This window comes from Hemitrygon akajei, chromosome 18 (assembly GCF_048418815.1).
Source record: "Hemitrygon akajei chromosome 18, sHemAka1.3, whole genome shotgun sequence".
Classification (NCBI taxonomy): domain Eukaryota; kingdom Metazoa; phylum Chordata; class Chondrichthyes; order Myliobatiformes; family Dasyatidae; genus Hemitrygon; species Hemitrygon akajei.
The window spans coordinates 32,935,578-32,961,796 of NC_133141.1; the positions used below are offsets into that span (position 1 = coordinate 32,935,578).

Consider the following 26,219-nt stretch of genomic DNA (forward strand, 5'->3'; position numbering starts at 1 on the left):
TACAGAGTCACTGTTTATTCAGGGTGAGGGTCACTCACTGTGTAACTGTACAGAGTCACTGTTTATTCAGGGTGAGGGTCACTCACTGTGTAACTGTACAGAGTCACTGTTTATTCAGGGTGAGGGTCACTCACTGTGTAACTGTACAGAGTCACTGTTTATTCAGGGTGACGGTCACTCACTGTGTAACTGTACAGAGTCACTGTTTATTCAGGATGACGGTCACTCACTGTGGAACTGTACAGAGTCACTTTATTCAAGGTGAGGGTCACTCACTGTGTAACTGTACAGAGTCATTGTTTATTCAGGGTGAGGGTCACTCACTGTAACTGTACAGAGTCACTGTTTATTCAGGGTGAGGGTCACTCACTGTGTAACTGTACAGAGTCACTGTTTATTCAGGGTGAGGGTCACTCACTGTGTAACTGTACAGAGTCACTGTTTATTCAGGGTGAGGGTCACTCACCAACTGTACAGAGTCACTGTTTATTCAGGGTTAGGGTCACTCATTGTAACTGTACAGAGTCACTGTTTATTCAGGGTGAGGGTCACTCACTGTGTAACTGCACAGTGTCACTGTTTATTCAGGGTGAGGGTCACTCACTGTGTAACCATACAGAGTCACTGTTTATTCAGGGTGAGGGTCACTCACTGTGTAACCATACAGAGTCACTGTTTATTCAGGGTGAGGGTCACTCACTGTGTAACTGTACAGAGTCACTGTTTATTCAGGGTGAGGGTCACTCACTGTGTAACTGTACAGAGTCACTGTTTATTCAGGGTGAGGGTCACTCACTGTGTAACCATACAGAGTCACTGTTTATTCAGGGTGAGGGTCACTCACTGTGTAACTGTACAGAGTCACTGTTTATTCAGGGTCAGGGTCACTCATTGTAACTGTACAGAGTCACTGTTTATTCAGGGTGAGAGTCACTCACTGTGTAACTGTACAGAGTCACTGTTTATTCAGGGTGAGGGTCACTCACTGTGTAACTGTACAGAGTCACTGTTTATACAGGGTGAGGGTCACTCACTGTGTAACTGTACAGAGTCACTGTTTATTCAGCGTGACGGTCACTCACTGTAACTGTGCAGAGTCACTGTTTATTCAGGGTGAGAGTCACTCACTGTGTAACCATACAGAATCACTGTTTATTCAGGGTGAGGGTCACTCACTGTGTAACTGTACAGAGTCACTGTTTATTCTGGGTCAGGGTCACTCATTGTAACTGTACAGAGTCACTGTTTATTCAGGGTGAGAGTCACTCACTGTGTAACTGTACAGAGTCACTGTTTATTCAGGGTGAGGGTCACTCATTGTAACTGTACAGAGTCACTGTTTATCCAGTGTGACGGTCACTCACTGTGTAACTGTACAGAGTCACTCTTTATCCAGGGTGAGGGTCACTCACTGTGTAACTGTACAGAGTCACTGTGTATTCAGGGTGAGGGTCACTCACTGTGTAACTGTACAGAGTCACTGTTTATTCAGCGTGAGTGTCACTCACTGTAACTGTACAGAGTCACTGTTTATTCAGGGTGAGGGTCACTCACTGTAACTGTACAGAGTCACTGTTTATTCAGGGTGAGGGTCACTCACTGTGTAACTGTACAGAGTCACTGTTTATTCAGGGTGAGGGTCACTCACTGTGTAACTGTACAGAGTCACTGTTTATTCAGGGTGACGGTCACTCACTGTGTAACTGTACAGAGTCACTGTTTATTCAGGGTGAGGGTCACTCACTGTGTAACTGTACAGAGTCACTGTTTATTCAGGGTGAGGGTCACTCACTGTGCAACTATACAGAGTCACTGTTTATTCAGCGTGAGGGTCACTGTGTAACTGTACAGAGTCACTGTTTATTCAGGGTGACGGTCACTCATTGTGTAAATGTACGGAGTCACTGTTTATTCAGGGTGACGGTCACTCACTGTGTAACTGTACAGAGTCACTGTTTATTCAGGGTGACGGTCACTCACTGTGTAACTGTACAGTATCACTGTTTATTCAGCGTGAGGGTCACTGTGTAACTGTACAGAGTCACTGTTTATTCAGGGTGAGAGACACTCACCGTGTAACCGTACAGAGTCACTGTTTATTCAGAGTGAGGGTCACTCACTGTGTAACCGTACAGAGTCACTGTTTATTTAGGGTGAGGGTCACTCACTGGGTAACTGTATTCAATCACTGTTTATTCAGGGTGAGGGTCACTCACTGTGTAACCGTACAGAGTCACTGTTTATTCAGGGTGAGTGTCACTCACTGTGTTACTGTACAGAGTCACTGTTTATTCAGAGTGAGGGTCACTCACTGTGTAACTGTACAGAGTCACTGTTTATTCAGGGTGAGGGTCACTCACCAACTGTACAGAGTCACTGTTTATTCAGGGTGAGGGTCACTCATTGTAACTGTACAGAGTCACTGTTTATTCAGGGTGAGGGTCACTCACTGTGTAACTGTACAGTGTCACTGTTTATTCAGGGTGAGGGTCACTCACTGTGTAACTGTACAGAGTCACTGTTTATTCAGGGTGAGGGTCACTCACTGTGTAACCATACAGAGTCACTGTTTATTCAGGGTGAGGGTTACTCACTGTGTAACTGTACAGAGTCACTGTTTATTCAGGGTGAGGGTCACTCACTGTGTAACTGTACAGAGTCACTGTTTATTCAGCGTGACGGTCACTCACTGTAACTGTGCAGAGTCAGTGTTTATTCAGGGTGAGGGTCACTCACTGTGTAACCATACAGAGTCACTCTTTGTTCAGGGTGAGGGTCACTCACTGTGTAACTGTACAGAGTCACTGTTTATTCAGGGTCAGGGTCACTCATTGTAACAGTACAGAGTCACTGTTTATTCAGGGTGAGAGTCACTCACTGTGTAACTGTACAGTGTCACTGTTTATTCAGTGTGAGGGTCACTCAGTATGTAACTGTACAGAGTCACTGTTTATTCAGGGTGAGGGTCACTCACTGTGTAACTGTACAGAGTCACTGTTTATTCAGGGTGACGGTCACTCACTGTGTAACTGTACAGAGTCACTGTTTATTCAGGGTGAGGGTCACTCACTGTGTAACCATACAGAGTCACCGTTTATTCAGGGTGAGTGTCACTCACTGTGTAACTGTACAGAGTCACTGTTTATTCAGGGTGACGGTCACTCATTGTGTAAATGTACAGAGTCACTGTTTATTCAGGGTGACAGTCACTCACTGTGTAACTGTACTGAGTCACTGTTTATTCAGGGTGACGGTCACTCACTGTGTAACTGTACAGTATCACTGTTTATTCAGCGTGAGGGTCACTGTGTAACTGTACAGAGTCACTGTTTATTCAGGGTGACGGTCACTCATTGTGTAAATGTACAGAGTCACTGTTTATTCAGGGTGACGGTCACTCACTGTGTAACTGTACAGAGTCAGTGTTTATTCAGGGTCAGGGTCACTCACTGTGTAACTGTACAGTATCACTGTTTATTCAGCGTGAGGGTCACTGTGTAACTGTACAGAGTCACTGTTTATTCAGGGTGAGAGACACTCACTGTGTTACTGTACAGAGTCACTGTTTATTCAGGGTGAGGGACACTCACTGGGTAACTGTATTCAATCACTGTTTATTCAGGGTGAGGGTCACTCACTGTGTAACCGTACAGAGTCACTGTTTATTCAGGGTGAGTGTCACTCACTGTGTTACTGTACAGAGTCACTGTTTATTCAGGGTGAGGGTCACTCACTGTGTAACTGTACAGAGTCACTGTTTATTCAGCGTGAGTGTCACTCACTGTGTAACTGTACAGAGTCACTGTTTATTCAGGGTGAGGGTCACTCATTGTAACTGTACAGAGTCACTGTTTATTCAGGGTGAGTGTCACTCACTGTGTAACTGTACAGAGTCACTGTTTATTCAGGGTGAGGGTCACTCATTGTAACTGTACAGAGTCACTGTTTATTCAGGGTGAGGGTCACTCACAGTGTAACTGTACAGAGTCACTGTTTATCCAGGGTGATGGTCACTCACTGTGTAACTGTACAGAGTCACTGTTTATCCAGGGTGAGGGTCACTCACTGTGTAACTGTACAGAGTCACTGTTTATTCAGGGTGAGTGTCACTCACTGTGTTACTGTACAGAGTCACTGTTTATTCAGGGTGAGGGTCACTCACTGTGTAACTGTACAGAGTCACTGTTTATTCAGGGTGAGGGTCACTCACCAACTGTACAGAGTCACTGTTTATTCAGGGTGAGGGTCACTCATTGTAACTGTACAGAGTCACTGTTTATTCAGGGTGAGGGTCACTCACTGTGTAACTGTACAGTGTCACTGTTTATTCAGGGTGAGGGTCACTCACTGTGTAACTGTACAGAGTCACTGTTTATTCAGGGTGAGGGTCACTCACTGTGTAACCATACAGAGTCACTGTTTATTCAGGGTGAGGGTCACTCACTGTGTAACTGTACAGAGTCACTGTTTATTCAGGGTGAGGGTCACTCACTGTGTAACTGTACAGAGTCACTGTTTATTCAGCGTGACGGTCACTCACTGTAACTGTGCAGAGTCAGTGTTTATTCAGGGTGAGGGTCACTCACTGTGTAACTGTACAGAGTCACTGTTTATTCAGGGTGAGGGTCACTCACCAACTGTACAGAGTCACTGTTTATTCAGGGTGAGGGTCACTCATTGTAACTGTACAGAGTCACTGTTTATTCAGGGTGAGGGTCACTCACTGTGTAACTGTACAGTGTCACTGTTTATTCAGGGTGAGAGTCACTCACTGTGTAACTGTACAGAGTCACTGTTTATTCAGTGTGAGGGTCACTCAGTATGTAACTGTACAGAGTCACTGTTTATTCAGGGTGAGGGTCACTCACTGTGTAACTGTACAGAGTCACTGTTTATTCAGGGTGACGGTCACTCACTGTGTAACTGTACAGAGTCACTGTTTATTCAGGGTGAGGGTCACTCACTGTGTAACCATACAGAGTCACTGTTTATTCAGGGTGAGTGTCACTCACTGTGTAACTGTACAGAGTCACTGTTTATTCAGGGTGACGGTCACTCATTGTGTAAATGTACGGAGTCACTGTTTATTCAGGGTGACGGTCACTCACTGTGTAACTGTACAGAGTCACTGTTTATTCAGGGTGACGGTCACTCACTGTGTAACTGTACAGTATCACTGTTTATTCAGCGTGAGGGTCACTGTGTAACTGTACAGAGTCACTGTTTATTCAGGGTGAGAGACACTCACCGTGTAACCGTACAGAGTCACTGTTTATTCAGAGTGAGGGTCACTCACTGTGTAACCGTACAGAGTCACTGTTTATTTAGGGTGAGGGTCACTCACTGGGTAACTGTATTCAATCACTGTTTATTCAGGGTGAGGGTCACTCACTGTGTAACCGTACAGAGTCACTGTTTATTCAGGGTGAGTGTCACTCACTGTGTTACTGTACAGAGTCACTGTTTATTCAGAGTGAGGGTCACTCACTGTGTAACTGTACAGAGTCACTGTTTATTCAGGGTGAGGGTCACTCACCAACTGTACAGAGTCACTGTTTATTCAGGGTGAGGGTCACTCATTGTAACTGTACAGAGTCACTGTTTATTCAGGGTGAGGGTCACTCACTGTGTAACTGTACAGTGTCACTGTTTATTCAGGGTGAGGGTCACTCACTGTGTAACTGTACAGAGTCACTGTTTATTCAGGGTGAGGGTCACTCACTGTGTAACCATACAGAGTCACTGTTTATTCAGGGTGAGGGTTACTCACTGTGTAACTGTACAGAGTCACTGTTTATTCAGGGTGAGGGTCACTCACTGTGTAACTGTACAGAGTCACTGTTTATTCAGCGTGACGGTCACTCACTGTAACTGTGCAGAGTCAGTGTTTATTCAGGGTGAGGGTCACTCACTGTGTAACCATACAGAGTCACTCTTTGTTCAGGGTGAGGGTCACTCACTGTGTAACTGTACAGAGTCACTGTTTATTCAGGGTCAGGGTCACTCATTGTAACAGTACAGAGTCACTGTTTATTCAGGGTGAGAGTCACTCACTGTGTAACTGTACAGTGTCACTGTTTATTCAGTGTGAGGGTCACTCAGTATGTAACTGTACAGAGTCGCTGTTTATTCAGGGTGAGGGTCACTCACTGTGTAACTGTACAGAGTCACTGTTTATTCAGGGTGACGGTCACTCACTGTGTAACTGTACAGAGTCACTGTTTATTCAGGGTGAGGGTCACTCACTGTGTAACCATACAGAGTCACCGTTTATTCAGGGTGAGTGTCACTCACTGTGTAACTGTACAGAGTCACTGTTTATTCAGGGTGACGGTCACTCATTGTGTAAATGTACAGAGTCACTGTTTATTCAGGGTGACAGTCACTCACTGTGTAACTGTACTGAGTCACTGTTTATTCAGGGTGACGGTCACTCACTGTGTAACTGTACAGTATCACTGTTTATTCAGCGTGAGGGTCACTGTGTAACTGTACAGAGTCACTGTTTATTCAGGGTGACGGTCACTCATTGTGTAAATGTACAGAGTCACTGTTTATTCAGGGTGACGGTCACTCACTGTGTAACTGTACAGAGTCAGTGTTTATTCAGGGTCAGGGTCACTCACTGTGTAACTGTACAGTATCACTGTTTATTCAGCGTGAGGGTCACTGTGTAACTGTACAGAGTCACTGTTTATTCAGGGTGAGAGACACTCACTGTGTTACTGTACAGAGTCACTGTTTATTCAGGGTGAGGGACACTCACTGGGTAACTGTATTCAATCACTGTTTATTCAGGGTGAGGGTCACTCACTGTGTAACCGTACAGAGTCACTGTTTATTCAGGGTGAGTGTCACTCACTGTGTTACTGTACAGAGTCACTGTTTATTCAGGGTGAGGGTCACTCACTGTGTAACTGTACAGAGTCACTGTTTATTCAGCGTGAGTGTCACTCACTGTGTAACTGTACAGAGTCACTGTTTATTCAGGGTGAGGGTCACTCATTGTAACTGTACAGAGTCACTGTTTATTCAGGGTGAGTGTCACTCACTGTGTAACTGTACAGAGTCACTGTTTATTCAGGGTGAGGGTCACTCATTGTAACTGTACAGAGTCACTGTTTATTCAGGGTGAGGGTCACTCACAGTGTAACTGTACAGAGTCACTGTTTATCCAGGGTGATGGTCACTCACTGTGTAACTGTACAGAGTCACTGTTTATCCAGGGTGAGGGTCACTCACTGTGTAACTGTACAGAGTCACTGTTTATTCAGGGTGAGTGTCACTCACTGTGTTACTGTACAGAGTCACTGTTTATTCAGGGTGAGGGTCACTCACTGTGTAACTGTACAGAGTCACTGTTTATTCAGGGTGAGGGTCACTCACCAACTGTACAGAGTCACTGTTTATTCAGGGTGAGGGTCACTCATTGTAACTGTACAGAGTCACTGTTTATTCAGGGTGAGGGTCACTCACTGTGTAACTGTACAGTGTCACTGTTTATTCAGGGTGAGGGTCACTCACTGTGTAACTGTACAGAGTCACTGTTTATTCAGGGTGAGGGTCACTCACTGTGTAACCATACAGAGTCACTGTTTATTCAGGGTGAGGGTCACTCACTGTGTAACTGTACAGAGTCACTGTTTATTCAGGGTGAGGGTCACTCACTGTGTAACTGTACAGAGTCACTGTTTATTCAGCGTGACGGTCACTCACTGTAACTGTGCAGAGTCAGTGTTTATTCAGGGTGAGGGTCACTCACTGTGTAACTGTACAGAGTCACTGTTTATTCAGGGTGAGGGTCACTCACCAACTGTACAGAGTCACTGTTTATTCAGGGTGAGGGTCACTCATTGTAACTGTACAGAGTCACTGTTTATTCAGGGTGAGGGTCACTCACTGTGTAACTGTACAGTGTCACTGTTTATTCAGGGTGAGAGTCACTCACTGTGTAACTGTACAGAGTCACTGTTTATTCAGTGTGAGGGTCACTCAGTATGTAACTGTACAGAGTCACTGTTTATTCAGGGTGAGGGTCACTCACTGTGTAACTGTACAGAGTCACTGTTTATTCAGGGTGACGGTCACTCACTGTGTAACTGTACAGAGTCACTGTTTATTCAGGGTGAGGGTCACTCACTGTGTAACCATACAGAGTCACTGTTTATTCAGGGTGAGTGTCACTCACTGTGTAACTGTACAGAGTCACTGTTTATTCAGGGTGACGGTCACTCATTGTGTAAATGTACAGAGTCACTGTTTATTCAGGGTGACAGTCACTCACTGTGTAACTGTACAGAGTCACTGTTTATTCAGGGTGACGGTCACTTACTGTGTAACTGTACAGAGTCACTGTTTATCCAGGGTGAGGGTCACTCACTGTGTAACTGTACAGTATCACTGTTTATTCAGCGTGAGGGTCACTGTGTAACTGTACAGAGTCACTGTTTATTCAGGGTGACGGTCACTCATTGTGTAAATGTACAGAGTCACTGTTTATTCAGGGTGACGGTCACTCACTGTGTAACTGTACAGAGTCACTGTTTATTCAGGGTCAGGGTCACTCACTGTGTAACTGTACAGTATCACTGTTTATTCAGCGTGAGGGTCACTGTGTAACTGTACAGAGTCACTGTTTATTCAGGGTGAGAGACACTCACTGTGTTACTGTACAGAGTCACTGTTTATTCAGGGTGAGGGACACTCACTGGGTAACTGTATTCAATCACTGTTTATTCAGGGTGAGGGTCACTCACTGTGTAACCGCACAGAGTCACTGTTTATTCAGGGTGAGTGTCACTCACTGTGTTACTGTACAGAGTCACTGTTTATTCAGGGTGAGGGTCACTCACTGTGTAACTGTACAGAGTCACTGTTTATTCAGGGTGAGGGTCACTCACCAACTGTACAGAGTCACTGTTTATTCAGGGTTAGGGTCACTCATTGTAACTGTACAGAGTCACTGTTTATTCAGGGTGAGGGTCACTCACTGTGTAACTGTACAGTGTCACTGTTTATTCAGGGTGAGGGTCACTCACTGTGTAACCATACAGAGTCACTGTTTATTCAGGGTGAGGGTCACTCACTGTGTAACCATACAGAGTCACTGTTTATTCAGGGTGAGGGTCACTCACTGTGTAACTGTACAGAGTCACTGTTTATTCAGGGTGAGGGTCACTCACTGTGTAACCATACAGAGTCACTGTTTATTCAGGGTGAGGGTCACTCACTGTGTAACTGTACAGAGTCACTGTTTATTCAGGGTGAGAGTCACTCACTGTGTAACCATACAGAGTCACTGTTTATTCAGGGTGAGGGTCACTCACTGTGTAACTGTACAGAGTCACTGTTTATTCAGGGTGAGGGTCACTCACAGTGTAACTGTACAGAGTCACTGTTTATCCAGGGTGACGGTCACTCACTGTGTAACTGTACAGAGTCACTGTTTATCCAGGGTGAGGGTCACTCACTGTGTAACTGTACAGAGTCACTGTTTATTCAGGGTGAGGGTCACTCACTGTGTAACTGTACAGAGTCACTGTTTATTCAGCGTGAGTGTCACTCACTGTAACTGTACAGAGTCACTGTTTATTCAGGGTGCGGGTCACTCACTGTAACTGTACAGAGTCACTGTTTATTCAGGGTGAGGGTCACTCACTGTGTAACTGTACAGAGTCACTGTTTATTCAGGGTGAGGGTCACTCACTGTGTAACTGTACAGAGTCACTGTTTATTCAGGGTGTGGGTCACTCACCGTCTAACTGTACAGAGTCACTGTTTATTCAGCGTGAGTGTCACTCACTGTAACTGTACAGAGTCACTGTTTATTTAGGGTGAGGGTCACTCATTGTAACTGTACAGAGTCACTGTTTATTCAGGGTGAGGGTCACTCACAGTGTAACTGTACAGAGTCACTGTTTATTCAGGGTGAGGGTCACTCACTGTGTAACTGTACAGAGTCACTGTTTATTCAGGGTGAGGGTCACTCACTGTGTAACTGTACAGAGTCACTGTTTATTCAGGGTGAGGGTCACTCACTGTGTAACTGTACAGAGTCACTGTTTATTCAGGGTGAGGGTCACTCACTGTGTAACTGTACAGAGTCACTGTTTATTCAGGGTGACGGTCACTCACTGTGTAACTGTACAGAGTCACTGTTTATTCAGGGTGAGGGTCACTCACTGTTTAACTGTACAGAGTCACTGTTTATTCAGGGTGAGGGTCACTCACTGTGTAACTGTACAGAGTCACTGTTTATTCAGGGTGAGGGTCACTCACTGTGTAACTGTACAGAGTCACTGTTTATTCAGGGTGAGGGTCACTCACTGTGTAACTGTACAGAGTCACTGTTTATTCAGGGTGAGGGTCACTCACTGTGTAACTGTACAGAGTCACTGTTTATTCAGGGTGACGGTCACTCACTGTGTAACTGTACAGAGTCACTGTTTATTCAGGATGACGGTCACTCACTGTGGAACTGTACAGAGTCACTTTATTCAAGGTGAGGGTCACTCACTGTGTAACTGTACAGAGTCATTGTTTATTCAGGGTGAGGGTCACTCACTGTAACTGTACAGAGTCACTGTTTATTCAGGGTGAGGGTCACTCACTGTGTAACTGTACAGAGTCACTGTTTATTCAGGGTGAGGGTCACTCACTGTGTAACTGTACAGAGTCACTGTTTATTCAGGGTGAGGGTCACTCACCAACTGTACAGAGTCACTGTTTATTCAGGGTTAGGGTCACTCATTGTAACTGTACAGAGTCACTGTTTATTCAGGGTGAGGGTCACTCACTGTGTAACTGTACAGTGTCACTGTTTATTCAGGGTGAGGGTCACTCACTGTGTAACCATACATAGTCACTGTTTATTCAGGGTGAGGGTCACTCACTGTGTAACCATACAGAGTCACTGTTTATTCAGGGTGAGGGTCACTCACTGTGTAACTGTACAGAGTCACTGTTTATTCAGGGTGAGGGTCACTCACTGTGTAACTGTACAGAGTCACTGTTTATTCAGGGTGAGGGTCACTCACTGTGTAACCATACAGAGTCACTGTTTATTCAGGGTGAGGGTCACTCACTGTGTAACTGTACAGAGTCACTGTTTATTCAGGGTCAGGGTCACTCATTGTAACTGTACAGAGTCACTGTTTATTCAGGGTGAGAGTCACTCACTGTGTAACTGTACAGAGTCACTGTTTATTCAGGGTGAGGGTCACTCACTGTGTAACTGTACAGAGTCACTGTTTATACAGGGTGAGGGTCACTCACTGTGTAACTGTACAGAGTCACTGTTTATTCAGCGTGACGGTCACTCACTGTAACTGTGCAGAGTCACTGTTTATTCAGGGTGAGAGTCACTCACTGTGTAACCATACAGAATCACTGTTTATTCAGGGTGAGGGTCACTCACTGTGTAACTGTACAGAGTCACTGTTTATTCTGGGTCAGGGTCACTCATTGTAACTGTACAGAGTCACTGTTTATTCAGGGTGAGAGTCACTCACTGTGTAACTGTACAGAGTCACTGTTTATTCAGCGTGAGTGTCACTCACTGTAACTGTACAGAGTCACTGTTTATTCAGGGTGAGGGTCACTCATTGTAACTGTACAGAGTCACTGTTTATCCAGTGTGACGGTCACTCACTGTGTAACTGTACAGAGTCACTGTTTATCCAGGGTGAGGGTCACTCACTGTGTAACTGTACAGAGTCACTGTGTATTCAGGGTGAGGGTCACTCACTGTGTAACTGTACAGAGTCACTGTTTATTCAGCGTGAGTGTCACTCACTGTAACTGTACAGAGTCACTGTTTATTCAGGGTGAGGGTCACTCACTGTAACTGTACAGAGTCACTGTTTATTCAGGGTGAGGGTCACTCACTGTGTAACTGTACAGAGTCACTGTTTATTCAGGGTGAGGGTCACTCACTGTGTAACTGTACAGAGTCACTGTTTATTCAGGGTGACGGTCACTCACTGTGTAACTGTACAGAGTCACTGTTTATTCAGGGTGAGGGTCACTCACTGTGTAACTGTACAGAGTCACTGTTTATTCAGGGTGAGGGTCACTCACTGTGCAACTATACAGAGTCACTGTTTATTCAGCGTGAGGGTCACTGTGTAACTGTACAGAGTCACTGTTTATTCAGGGTGACGGTCACTCATTGTGTAAATGTACGGAGTCACTGTTTATTCAGGGTGACGGTCACTCACTGTGTAACTGTACAGAGTCACTGTTTATTCAGGGTGACGGTCACTCACTGTGTAACTGTACAGTATCACTGTTTATTCAGCGTGAGGGTCACTGTGTAACTGTACAGAGTCACTGTTTATTCAGGGTGAGAGACACTCACCGTGTAACCGTACAGAGTCACTGTTTATTCAGAGTGAGGGTCACTCACTGTGTAACCGTACAGAGTCACTGTTTATTTAGGGTGAGGGTCACTCACTGGGTAACTGTATTCAATCACTGTTTATTCAGGGTGAGGGTCACTCACTGTGTAACCGTACAGAGTCACTGTTTATTCAGGGTGAGTGTCACTCACTGTGTTACTGTACAGAGTCACTGTTTATTCAGAGTGAGGGTCACTCACTGTGTAACTGTACAGAGTCACTGTTTATTCAGGGTGAGGGTCACTCACCAACTGTACAGAGTCACTGTTTATTCAGGGTGAGGGTCACTCATTGTAACTGTACAGAGTCACTGTTTATTCAGGGTGAGGGTCACTCACTGTGTAACTGTACAGTGTCACTGTTTATTCAGGGTGAGGGTCACTCACTGTGTAACTGTACAGAGTCACTGTTTATTCAGGGTGAGGGTCACTCACTGTGTAACCATACAGAGTCACTGTTTATTCAGGGTGAGGGTTACTCACTGTGTAACTGTACAGAGTCACTGTTTATTCAGGGTGAGGGTCACTCACTGTGTAACTGTACAGAGTCACTGTTTATTCAGCGTGACGGTCACTCACTGTAACTGTGCAGAGTCAGTGTTTATTCAGGGTGAGGGTCACTCACTGTGTAACCATACAGAGTCACTCTTTGTTCAGGGTGAGGGTCACTCACTGTGTAACTGTACAGAGTCACTGTTTATTCAGGGTCAGGGTCACTCATTGTAACAGTACAGAGTCACTGTTTATTCAGGGTGAGAGTCACTCACTGTGTAACTGTACAGTGTCACTGTTTATTCAGTGTGAGGGTCACTCAGTATGTAACTGTACAGAGTCACTGTTTATTCAGGGTGAGGGTCACTCACTGTGTAACTGTACAGAGTCACTGTTTATTCAGGGTGACGGTCACTCACTGTGTAACTGTACAGAGTCACTGTTTATTCAGGGTGAGGGTCACTCACTGTGTAACCATACAGAGTCACCGTTTATTCAGGGTGAGTGTCACTCACTGTGTAACTGTACAGAGTCACTGTTTATTCAGGGTGACGGTCACTCATTGTGTAAATGTACAGAGTCACTGTTTATTCAGGGTGACAGTCACTCACTGTGTAACTGTACTGAGTCACTGTTTATTCAGGGTGACGGTCACTCACTGTGTAACTGTACAGTATCACTGTTTATTCAGCGTGAGGGTCACTGTGTAACTGTACAGAGTCACTGTTTATTCAGGGTGACGGTCACTCATTGTGTAAATGTACAGAGTCACTGTTTATTCAGGGTGACGGTCACTCACTGTGTAACTGTACAGAGTCAGTGTTTATTCAGGGTCAGGGTCACTCACTGTGTAACTGTACAGTATCACTGTTTATTCAGCGTGAGGGTCACTGTGTAACTGTACAGAGTCACTGTTTATTCAGGGTGAGAGACACTCACTGTGTTACTGTACAGAGTCACTGTTTATTCAGGGTGAGGGACACTCACTGGGTAACTGTATTCAATCACTGTTTATTCAGGGTGAGGGTCACTCACTGTGTAACCGTACAGAGTCACTGTTTATTCAGGGTGAGTGTCACTCACTGTGTTACTGTACAGAGTCACTGTTTATTCAGGGTGAGGGTCACTCACTGTGTAACTGTACAGAGTCACTGTTTATTCAGGGTGAGGGTCACTCACCAACTGTACAGAGTCACTGTTTATTCAGGGTGAGGGACACTCACTGGGTAACTGTATTCAATCACTGTTTATTCAGGGTTAGGGTCACTCATTGTAACTGTACAGAGTCACTGTTTATTCAGGGTGAGGGTCACTCACTGTGTAACCATACAGAGTCACTGTTTATTCAGGGTGAGGGTCACTCACTGTGTAACCATACAGAGTCACTGTTTATTCAGGGTGAGGGTCACTCACTGTGTAACTGTACAGAGTCACTGTTTATTCAGGGTGAGGGTCACTCACTGTGTAACTGTACAGAGTCACTGTTTATTCAGGGTGAGGGTCACTCACTGTGTAACCATACAGAGTCACTGTTTATTCAGGGTGAGGGTCACTCACTGTGTAACTGTACAGAGTCACTGTTTATTCAGGGTCAGGGTCACTCATTGTAACTATACAGAGTCACTGTTTATTCAGGGTGAGAGTCACTCACTGTGTAACCATACAGAGTCACTGTTTATTCAGGGTGAGGGTCACTCACTGTGTAACTGTACAGAGTCACTGTTTATTCAGGGTCAGGGTCACTCATTGTAACTGTACAGAGTCACTGTTTATTCAGGGTGAGAGTCACTCACTGTGTAACTGTACAGAGTCACTGTTTATTCAGCGTGAGTGTCACTCACTGTAACTGTACAGAGTCACTGTTTATTCAGGGTGAGGGTCACTCATTGTAACTGTACAGAGTCACTGTTTATTCAGGGTGAGGGTCACTCACTGTGTAACCGTACAGAGTCACTGTTTATTTAGGGTGAGGGTCACTCACTGGGTAACTGTATTCAATCACTGTTTATTCAGGGTGAGGGTCACTCACTGTGTAACCGTACAGAGTCACTGTTTATTCAGGGTGAGTGTCACTCACTGTGTTACTGTACAGAGTCACTGTTTATTCAGGGTGAGGGTCACTCACTGTGCAACTGTACAGAGTCACTGTTTATTCAGGGTGAGGGTCACTCACCAACTGTACAGAGTCACTGTTTATTCAGGGTGAGGGTCACTCATTGTAACTGTACAGAGTCACTGTTTATTCAGGGTGAGGGTCACTCACTGTGTAACTGTAGAGTGTCACTGTTTATTCAGGGTGAGGGTCACTCACTGTGTAACTGTACAGAGTCACTGTTTATTCAGGGTGAGGGTCACTCACTGTGTAACCATACAGAGTCACTGTTTATTCAGGGTGAGGGTCACTCACTGTGTAACTGTACAGAGTCACTGTTTATTCAGGGTGAGGGTCACTCACTGTGTAACTGTACAGAGTCACTGTTTATTCAGCGTGACGGTCACTCACTGTAACTGTGCAGAGTCAGTGTTTATTCAGGGTGAGGGTCACTCACTGTGTAACCATACAGAGTCACTCTTTGTTCAGGGTGAGGGTCACTCACTGTGTAACTGTACAGAGTCACTGTTTATTCAGGGTCAGGGTCACTCATTGTAACAGTACAGAGTCACTGTTTATTCAGGGTGAGAGTCACTCACTGTGTAACTGTTCAGAGTCACTGTTTATTCAGTGTGAGGGTCACTCAGTATGTAACTGTACAGAGTCACTGTTTATTCAGGGTGAGGGTCACTCACTGTGTAACTGTACAGAGTCACTGTTTATTCAGGGTGACGGTCACTCACTGTGTAACTGTACAGAGTCACTGTTTATTCAGGGTGAGGGTCACTCACTGTGTAACCATACAGAGTCACTGTTTATTCAGGGTGAGTGTCACTCACTGTGTAACTGTACAGAGTCACTGTTTATTCAGGGTGACGGTCACTCATTGTGTAAATGTACAGAGTCACTGTTTATTCAGGGTGAGGGTCACTCACTGTGTAACTGTACAGAGTCACTGTTTATTCAGGGTCAGGGTCACTCATTGTAACAGTACAGAGTCACTGATTATTCAGGGTGAGAGTCACTCACTGTGTAACTGTACAGAGTCACTGTTTATTCAGTGTGAGGGTCACTCAGTATGTAACTGTACAGAGTCACTGTTTATTCAGGGTGAGGGTCACTCACTGTGTAACTGTACAGAGTCACTGTTTATTCAGGGTGACGGTCACTCACTGTGTAACTGTACAGAGTCACTGTTTATTCAGGGTGAGGGTCACTCACTGTGTAACCATACAGAGTCACCGTTTATTCAGGGTGAGTGTCACTCACTGTGTAACTGTACAGAGTCACTGTTTATTCAGGGTGACGGTCACTCATTGTGTAAATGTACAGAGTCACTGTTTATTCAGGGTGACAGTCACTCACTGTGTAACTGTACTGAGTCACTGTTTATTCAGGGTGACGGTCACTCACTGTGTAACTGTACAGTATCACTGTTTATTCAGCGTGAGGGTCACTGTGTAACTGTACAGAGTCACTGTTTATTCAGGGTGACGGTCACTCATTGTGTAAATGTACAGAGTCACTGTTTATTCAGGGTGACGGTCACTCACTGTGTAACTGTACAGAGTCAGTGTTTATTCGGGGTCAGGGTCACTCACTGTGTAACTGTACAGTATCACTGTTTATTCAGCGTGAGGGTCACTGTGTAACTGTACAGAGTCACTGTTTATTCAGGGTGAGAGACACTCACTGTGTTACTGTACAGAGTCACTGTTTATTCAGGGTGAGGGACACTCACTGGGTAACTGTATTCAATCACTGTTTATTCAGGGTGAGGGTCACTCACTGTGTAACCGTACAGAGTCACTGTTTATTCAGGGTGAGTGTCACTCACTGTGTTACTGTACAGAGTCACTGTTTATTCAGGGTGAGGGTCACTCACTGTGTAACTGTACAGAGTCACTGTTTATTCAGGGTGAGGGTCACTCACCAACTGTACAGAGTCACTGTTTATTCAGGGTGAGGGACACTCACTGGGTAACTGTATTCAATCACTGTTTATTCAGGGTTAGGGTCACTCATTGTAACTGTACAGAGTCACTGTTTATTCCGGGTGAGGGTCACTCACTGTGTAACCATACAGAGTCACTGTTTATTCAGGGTGAGGGTCACTCACTGTGTAACCATACAGAGTTACTGTTTATTCAGGGTGAGGGTCACTCACTGTGTAACTGTACAGAGTCACTGTTTATTCAGGGTGAGGGTCACTCACTGTGTAACCGTACAGAGTCACTGTTTATTCAGGGTGAGGGTCACTCACTGTGTAACCATACAGAGTCACTGTTTATTCAGGGTGAGGGTCACTCACTGTGTAACTGTACAGAGTCACTGTTTATTCAGGGTCAGGGTCACTCATTGTAACTGTACAGAGTCACTGTTTATTCAGGGTGAGAGTCACTCACTGTGTAACCATACAGAGTCACTGTTTATTCAGGGTGAGGGTCACTCACTGTGTAACTGTACAGAGTCACTGTTTATTCAGGGTCAGGGTCACTCATTGTAACTGTACAGAGTCACTGTTTATTCAGGGTGAGAGTCACTCACTGTGTAACTGTACAGAGTCACTGTTTATTCAGCGTGAGTGTCACTCACTGTAACTGTACAGAGTCACTGTTTATTCAGGGTGAGGGTCACTCATTGTAACTGTACACAGTCACTGTTTATTCAGGGTGAGGGTCACTCACTGTGTAACCGTACAGAGTCACTGTTTATTTAGGGTGAGGGTCACTCACTGGGTAACTGTATTCAATCACTGTTTATTCAGGGTGAGGGTCACTCACTGTGTAACCGTACAGAGTCACTGTTTATTCAGGGTGAGTGTCACTCACTGTGTTACTGTACAGAGTCACTGTTTATTCAGGGTGAGGGTCACTCACTGTGCAACTGTACAGAGTCACTGTTTATTCAGGGTGAGGGTCACTCACTGTGTAACTGTACAGAGTCACTGTTTATTCAGCGTGACGGTCACTCACTGTAACTGTGCAGAGTCAGTGTTTATTCAGGGTGAGGGTCACTCACTGTGTAACCATACAGAGTCACTCTTTGTTCAGGGTGAGGGTCACTCACTGTGTAACTGTACAGAGTCACTGTTTATTCAGGGTCAGGGTCACTCATTGTAACAGTACAGAGTCACTGTTTATTCAGGGTGAGAGTCACTCACTGTGTAACTGTACAGAGTCACTGTTTATTCAGTGTGAGGGTCACTCAGTATGTAACTGTACAGAGTCACTGTTTATTCAGGGTGAGGGTCACTCACTGTGTAACTGTACAGAGTCACTGTTTATTCAGGGTGACGGTCACTCACTGTGTAACTGTACAGAGTCACTGTTTATTCAGGGTGAGGGTCACTCACTGTGTAACCATACAGAGTCACTGTTTATTCAGGGTGAGTTTCACTCACTGTGTAACTGTACAGAGTCACTGTTTATTCAGGGTGACGGTCACTCATTGTGTAAATGTACAGAGTCACTGTTTATTCAGGGTGACAGTCACTCACTGTGTAACTGTACAGAGTCACTGTTTATTCAGGGTGACGGTCACTCACTGTGAAACTGTACAGTATCACTGTTTATTCAGCGTGAGGGTCACTGTGTAACTGTACAGAGTCACTGTTTATTCAGGGTGACGGTCACTCATTGTGTAAATGTACAGAGTCACTGTTTATTCAGGGTGACGGTCACTCACTGTGTAACTGTACAGAGTCAGTGTTTATTCAGGGTCAGGGTCACTCACTGTGTAACTGTACAGTATCACTGTTTATTCAGCGTGAGGGTCACTGTGTAACTGTACAGAGTCACTGTTTATTCAGGGTGAGAGACACTCACTGTGTTACTGTACAGAGTCACTGTTTATTCAGGGTGAGGGACACTCACTGGGTAACTGTATTCAATCACTGTTTATTCAGGGTGAGGGTCACTCACTGTGTAACCGTACAGAGTCACTGTTTATTCAGGGTGAGTGTCACTCACTGTGTTACTGTACAGAGTCACTGTTTATTCAGGGTGAGGGTCACTCACTGTGTAACTGTACAGAGTCACTGTTTATCCAGGGTGAGAGTCACTCACTGTGTAACTGTACAGAGTCACTGTTTATTCAGGGTGAGGGTCACTCACTGTGTAACTGTACAGTATCACTGTTTATTCAGAGTGAGGGTCACTCACTGTGTAACTGTACAGAGTCACTGTTTATTCAGGGTGAGGGTCACTCACCAACTGTACAGAGTCACTGTTTATTCAGGGTTAGGGTCACTCATTGTAACTGTACAGAGTCACTGTTTATTCAGGGTGAGGGTCACTCACTGTGTAACCATACAGAGTCACTGTTTATTCAGGGTGAGGGTCACTCACTGTGTAACCATACAGAGTCACTGTTTATTCAGGGTGAGGGTCACTCACTGTGTAACTGTACAGAGTCACTGTTTATTCAGGGTGAGGGTCACTCACTGTGTAACTGTACAGAGTCACTGTTTATTCAGGGTGAGGGTCACTCACTGTGTAACCATACAGAGTCACTGTTTATTCAGGGTGAGGGTCACTCACTGTGTAACTGTACAGAGTCACTGTTTATTCAGGGTCAGGGTCACTCATTGTAACTGTACAGAGTCACTTTTTATTCAGGGTGAGAGTCACTCACTGTGTAACCATACAGAGTCACTGTTTATTCAGGGTGAGGGTCACTCACTGTGTAACTGTACAGAGTCACTGTTTATTCAGGGTCAGGGTCACTCATTGTAACTGTACAGAGTCACTGTTTATTCAGGGTGAGAGTCACTCACTGTGTAACTGTACAGAGTCACTGTTTATTCAGCGTGAGTGTCACTCACTGTAACTGTACAGAGTCACTGTTTATTCAGGGTGAGGGTCACTCATTGTAACTGTACAGAGTCACTGTTTATTCAGGGTGAGGGTCACTCACAGTGTAACTGTACAGAGTCACTGTTTATCCAGGGTGACGGTCACTCACTGTGTAACTGTACAGAGTCACTGTTTATCCAGGGTGAGGGTCACTCACTGTGTAACTGTACAGAGTCACTGTTTATTCAGGGTGAGGGTCACTCACTGTGTAACTGTACAGAGTCACTGTTTATTCAGCGTGAGTGTCACTCACTGTAACTGTACAGAGTCACTGTTTATTCAGGGTGATGGTCACTCACTGTAACTGTACAGAGTCACTGTTTATTCAGGGTGAGGGTCATTCACTGTGTAACTGTACAGAGTCACTGTTTATTCAGGGTGAGGGTCACTCACTGTGTAACTGTACAGAGTCACTGTTTATTCAGAGTGAGGGTCACTCACTGTGTAACTGTACAGAGTCACTGTTTATACAGGGTGCGGGTCACTCACTGTGTAACTGTACAGAGTCACTGTTTATTTAGAGTGAGGGTCACTCACTGTGTAACTGTACAGAGTCACTGTTTATACAGGGTGCGGGTCACTCACTGTGTAACTGTACAGAGTCACTGTTTATTCAGGGTGAGGGTCACTCACAGTGTAACTGTACAGAGTCACTGTTTATTCAGGGTGAGGGTCACTCACTGTGTAACTGTACAGAGTCACTGTTTATTCAGGGTGAGGGTCACTCACGTGTGTAACTGTACAGAGTCACTGTTTATTCAGGGTGAGGGTCACTCACAGTGTAACTGTACAGAGTCACTGTTTATTCAGGGTGAGGGTCACTCACTGTGTAACTGTACAGAGTCACTGTTTATTCAGGGTGAGGGTCACTCACTGTGTAACTATACAGAGTCACTGTTTATTCAGGGTGAGGGTCACTCACTGTGTAACTGTACAGAGTCACTGTTTATTCAGGGTGACGGTCACTCACTGTGTAACTGTACAGAGTCACTGTTTATTCAGGGTGAGGGTCACTCACTGTGTAACTGTACAGAGTCACTGTTTATTCAGGGTGAGGGTCACTCACTGTGTAACTGTACAGAGTCACTGTTTATTCAGGGTGAGGGTCACTCACAGTGTAACTGTACAGAGTCACTGTTTATTCAGGGTGAGGGTCACTCTCTGTGTAACTGTACAGAGTCACTGTTTATTCAGGGTGAGGGTCACTCACTGTGTAACTGTACAGAGTCACTGTTTATTCAGGGTGAGGGTCACTCACTGTGTAACTGTACAGAGTCACTGTTTATTCAGGGTGAGGGTCACTCACTGTGTAACTGTACAGAGTCACTGTTTATTCAGGGTGACGGTCACTCACTGTGTAACTGTACAGAGTCACTGTTTATTCAGGATGACGGTCACTCACTGTGGAACTGTACAGAGTCACTTTATTCAGGGTGAGGGTCACTCACTGTGTAACTGTACAGAGTCATTGTTTATTCAGGGTGAGGGTCACTCACTGTGTAACTGTACAGAGTCACTGTTTATTCAGGGTTAGGGTCACTCATTGTAACTGTACAGAGTCACTGTTTATTCAGGGTGAGGGTCACTCACTGTGTAACTGTACAGAGTCACTGTTTATTCAGGGTGAGGGTCACTCACTGTGTAACCATACAGAGTCACTGTTTATTCAGGGTGAGGGTCACTCACTGTGTAACCGTACAGAGTCACTGTTTATTCAGGGTGAGGGTCACTCACTGTGTAACTGTACAGAGTCACTGTTTATTCAGGGTGAGGGTCACTCACTGTGTAACCGTACAGAGTCACTGTTTATTCAGGGTGAGGGTCACTCACTGTGTAACCGTACAGAGTCACTGTTTATTCAGGGTGAGGGTCACTCACTGTGTAACTGTACAGAGTCACTGTTTATTCAGGGTCAGGGTCACTCATTGTAACTGTACAGAGTCACTGTTTATTCAGGGTGAGAGTCACTCACTGTGTAACTGTACAGAGTCACTGTTTATTCAGGGTGAGGGTCACTCACTGTGTAACTGTACAGAGTCACTGTTTATTCAGGGTGAGGGTCACTCACTGTGTAACTGTACAGAGTCACTGTTTATTCAGCGTGACGGTCACTCACTGTAACTGTGCAGAGTCACTGTTTATTCAGGCTGAGAGTCACTCACTGTGTAACCATACAGAGTCACTGTTTATTCAGGGTGAGGGTCACTCACTGTGTAACTGTACAGAGTCACTGTTTATTCAGGGTCAGGGTCACTCATTGTAACTGTACAGAGTCACTGTTTATTCAGGGTGAGAGTCACTCACTGTGTAACTGTACAGAGTCACTGTTTATTCAGCGTGAGTGTCACTCACTGTAACTGTACAGAGTCACTGTTTATTCAGGGTGAGGGTCACTCATTGTAACTGTACAGAGTCACTGTTTATTCAGGGTGAGGGTCACTCACAGTGTAACTGTACAGAGTCACTGTTTATCCAGGGTGACGGTCACTCACTGTGTAACTGTACAGAGTCACTGTTTATCCAGGGTGAGGGTCACTCACTGTGTAACTGTACAGAGTCACTGTTTATTCAGGGTGAGGGTCACTCACTGTGTAACTGTACAGAGTCACTGTTTATTCAGCGTGAGTGTCACTCACTGTAACTGTACAGAGTCACTGTTTATTCAGGGTGAGGGTCACTCACTGTAACTGTACAGAGTCACTGTTTATTCAGGGTGAGGGTCACTCACTGTGTAACTGTACAGAGTCACTGTTTATTCAGGGTGACGGTCACTCACTGTGCAACTATACAGAGTCACTGTTTATTCAGGGTGACGGTCACTCACTGTGTAACTGTACTGAGTCACTGTTTATTCAGGGTGAGGGTCACTCACTGTGTAACTGTACAGAGTCACTGTTTATTCAGGGTGAGGGTCACTCACTGTGTAACTGTACAGAGTCACTGTTTATTCAGGGTGAGGGTCACTCACAGTGTAACTGTACAGAGTCACTGTTTATTCAGGGTGAGGGTCACTCACTGTGTAACTGTACAGAGTCACTGTTTATTCAGGGTGAGGGTCACTCACTGTGTAACTGTACAGAGTCACTGTTTATTCAGGGTGAGGGTCACTCACAGTGTAACTGTACAGAGTCACTGTTTATTCAGGGTGAGGGTCACTCACTGTGTAACTGTACAGAGTCACTGTTTATTCAGGGTGAGGGTCACTCACAGTGTAACTGTACAGAGTCACTGTTTATTCAGGGTGAGGGTCACTCACTGTGTAACTGTACAGAGTCACTGTTTATTCAGGGTGAGGGTCACTCATTGTAACTGTACAGAGTCACTGTTTATTCAGGGTGAGGGTCACTCACAGTGTAACTGTACAGAGTCACTGTTTATCCAGGGTGACGGTCACTCACTGTGTAACTGTACAGAGTCACTGTTTATCCAGGGTGAGGGTCACTCACTGTGTAACTGTACAGAGTCACTGTTTATTCAGGGTGAGGGTCACTAACTGTGTAACTGTACGTAGTCACTGTTTATTCAGCGTGAGTGTCACTCACTGTAACTGTACAGAGTCACTGTTTATTCAGGGTGAGGGTCACTCACTGTAACTGTACAGAGTCACTGTTTATTCAGCGTGAGTGTCACTCACTGTAACTGTACAGAGTCACTGTTTATTCAGGGTGAGGGTCACTCACTGTGTAACTGTACAGAGTCACTGTTTATTCAGGGTGAGGGTCACTCACTGTGCAACTATACAGAGTCACTGTTTATTCAGTGTGAGGGTCACTCACTGTGTAACTGTACAGAGTCACTGTTTATTCAGGGTGAGGGTCACTCACTGTGTAACTGTACAGAGTCACTGTTTATTCAGAGTGAGGGTCACTCACTGTGTAACTGTACAGAGTCACTGTTTATTCAGGGTGTGGGTCACTCACCGTCTAACTGTACAGAGTCACTGTTTATTCAGCGTGAGTGTCACTCACTGTAACTGTACAGAGTCACTGTTTATTTAGGGTGAGGGTCACTCATTGTAACTGTACAGAGTCACTGTTTATTCAGGGTGAGGGTCACTCACTGTGTAACTGTACAGAGTCACTGTTTATTCAGGGTGAGGGTCACTCACAGTGTAACTGTACAGAGTCACTGTTTATTCAGGGTGAGGGTCACTCACTGTGTAACTGTACAGAGTCACTGTTTATTCAGGGTGAGGGTCACTCACAGTGTAACTGTACAGAGTCACTGTTTATTCAGGGTGAGGGTCACTCACTGTGTAACTGTACAGAGTCACTGTTTATTCAGGGTGAGGGTCACTCACTGTGTAACTGTACAGAGTCACTGTTTATTCAGGGTGAGGGTCACTCACTGTGTAACTGTACAGAGTCACTGTTTATTCAGGGTGACGGTCACTCACTGTGTAACTGTACAGAGTCACTGTTTATTCAGGGTGAGGGTCACTCACTGTGTAACTGTACAGAGTCACTGTTTATTCAGGGTGAGGGTCACTCACTGTGTAACTGTACAGAGTCACTGTTTATTCAGGGTGAGGGTCACTCACAGTGTAACTGTACAGAGTCACTGTTTATTCAGGGTGAGGGTCACTCACTGTGTAACTGTACAGAGTCACTGTTTATTCAGGGTGAGGGTCACTCACTTTGTAACTGTACAGAGTCACTGTTTATTCAGGGTGAGGGTCACTCACTGTGTAACTGTACAGAGTCACTGTTTATTCAGGGTGAGGGTCACTCACTGTGTAACTGTACAGAGTCACTGTTTATTCAGGGTGACGGTCACTCACTGTGTAACTGTACAGAGTCACTGTTTATTCAGGATGACGGTCACTCACTGTGGAACTGTACAGAGTCACTGTTTATTCAGGGTGATTGTCACTCACTGTGTAACTGTACAGAGTCACTGTTTATTTAGGGTGAGGGTCACTCACTGTGTAACTGTACAGAGTCACTGTTTATTCAGGGTGAGGGTCACTCACTGTGTAACTGTACAGAGTCACTGTTTATTCAGGGTGAGGGTCACTCACTGTGTAACTGTACAGAGTCACTGTTTATTCAGGGTGAGGTGCCTTCTTTGCTTTTGTGTTTGCCGGTGAATGCTCCTCACCCTTACCCCAGCCTCTCTCTTTCTCCTTCCACACACTTCTCACAGATGCTGTCTAACTTGCTGATCCTCGTGTGCAGCAACATTGTCGGCGTGTGCACGCAGTACCCTGTGGAGGTGTCGCAGCGGCAGGCGTTCCGTGAGAGCAGGTCTTGTATTCAAGCACGCCTGCATTCCCAGCGTGAGAACCAGCAGCAGGTATATGAGCTCTCTGTTTAATTTCCTCTGACCCCCACTTCCCCCGTCATCTCCTTCCACCTCTAGCCCATTTGCTGTGCTTCGACTCCGCACAGCCACTGTCCTTGGAGTGACGGCATCTCTCCTCCACCCCATCTGCTCCTAGGATTACCACCTCCCCAGTTCTGTCCAGTTCCCCATTGCCCCACTGCTCTCCAATCCTATGGGGAAGAGTGTGTTTGGAACCAGTTGTGTTCCTCCCTCCTGTCTGTACCCCATGGTCTGTTCTGCCCCAGTCAGCATCGATGTTTGTGGGACTGAATGTAAGGGGCTCAGGATCCTGTGGTGAGTGGATCACCTGCTAACACCCTTAACTCTCACCAGTGTCCACAGGTCAGGAGTGTGATGCAACACTCTCCATTTGCCCGGGTGGAGTTAGTCCATGTACTCCACATCCACCACATTACCTCTCCACTGTCTACAGGTCAGGAGTGTGACGGAACTCTTCCTACTTGCCCAGGTGGAGTTAGTCCATGTATTCCACATCCACCACATTACCTCTCCACCGTCTACAGGTCAGGAGTGTGATGGAACACTCCCCACTTGCCCAGGTGGAGTTAGTCCATGTACTCCACATCCACCACATTACCTCTCCACTGTCTACAGGTCAGGAGTGTGACGGAACACTTCCTACTTGCCCAGGTGGAGTTAGTCCATGTACTCCACGTCCACCACATTACCTCTCCACTGTCTACAGGTCAGGAGTGTGATGGAACACTCCCCACTTGCCCAGGTGGAGTTAGTCCATGCACTCCACGTCCACCACATTACCTCTCCACCGTCTACAGGTCAGGTGTGTGATGGAACACTCCCCACTTCCCTGGATGGAGTTAGGCCATGCACTCCACATCCACCACATTACCTCTCCATCGTCTACAGGTCAGGAGTGTGATGGAACACTCCCCACTTGCCCGGGTGGAGTTAGTCCATGCACTCCATGTCCACCACATTACCTCTCCACCGTCTACAGGTCAGGAGTGTGATGGAACACTCCCCACTTGCCCAGGTGGAGTTAGTCCATGCACTCCACGTCCACCACATTACCTCT

The 26,219-nt window shown here is 45.6% G+C and overlaps 1 protein-coding gene across 1 annotated transcript in view; it reads left to right on the top strand.

Moving 5' to 3' along the window:
- LOC140741646 (adenylate cyclase type 5-like) overlaps positions 1-26,219 on the top strand; it is a 136,501-nt gene that overhangs the window by 78,511 nt on the left and 31,771 nt on the right. Inside the window, exon 3 of the mRNA XM_073071930.1 lies at positions 24,983-25,132. Within this exon, the coding sequence (XP_072928031.1) occupies positions 24,983-25,132 (150 nt within the window). The remainder of the gene's footprint in view (positions 1-24,982; positions 25,133-26,219) is intronic.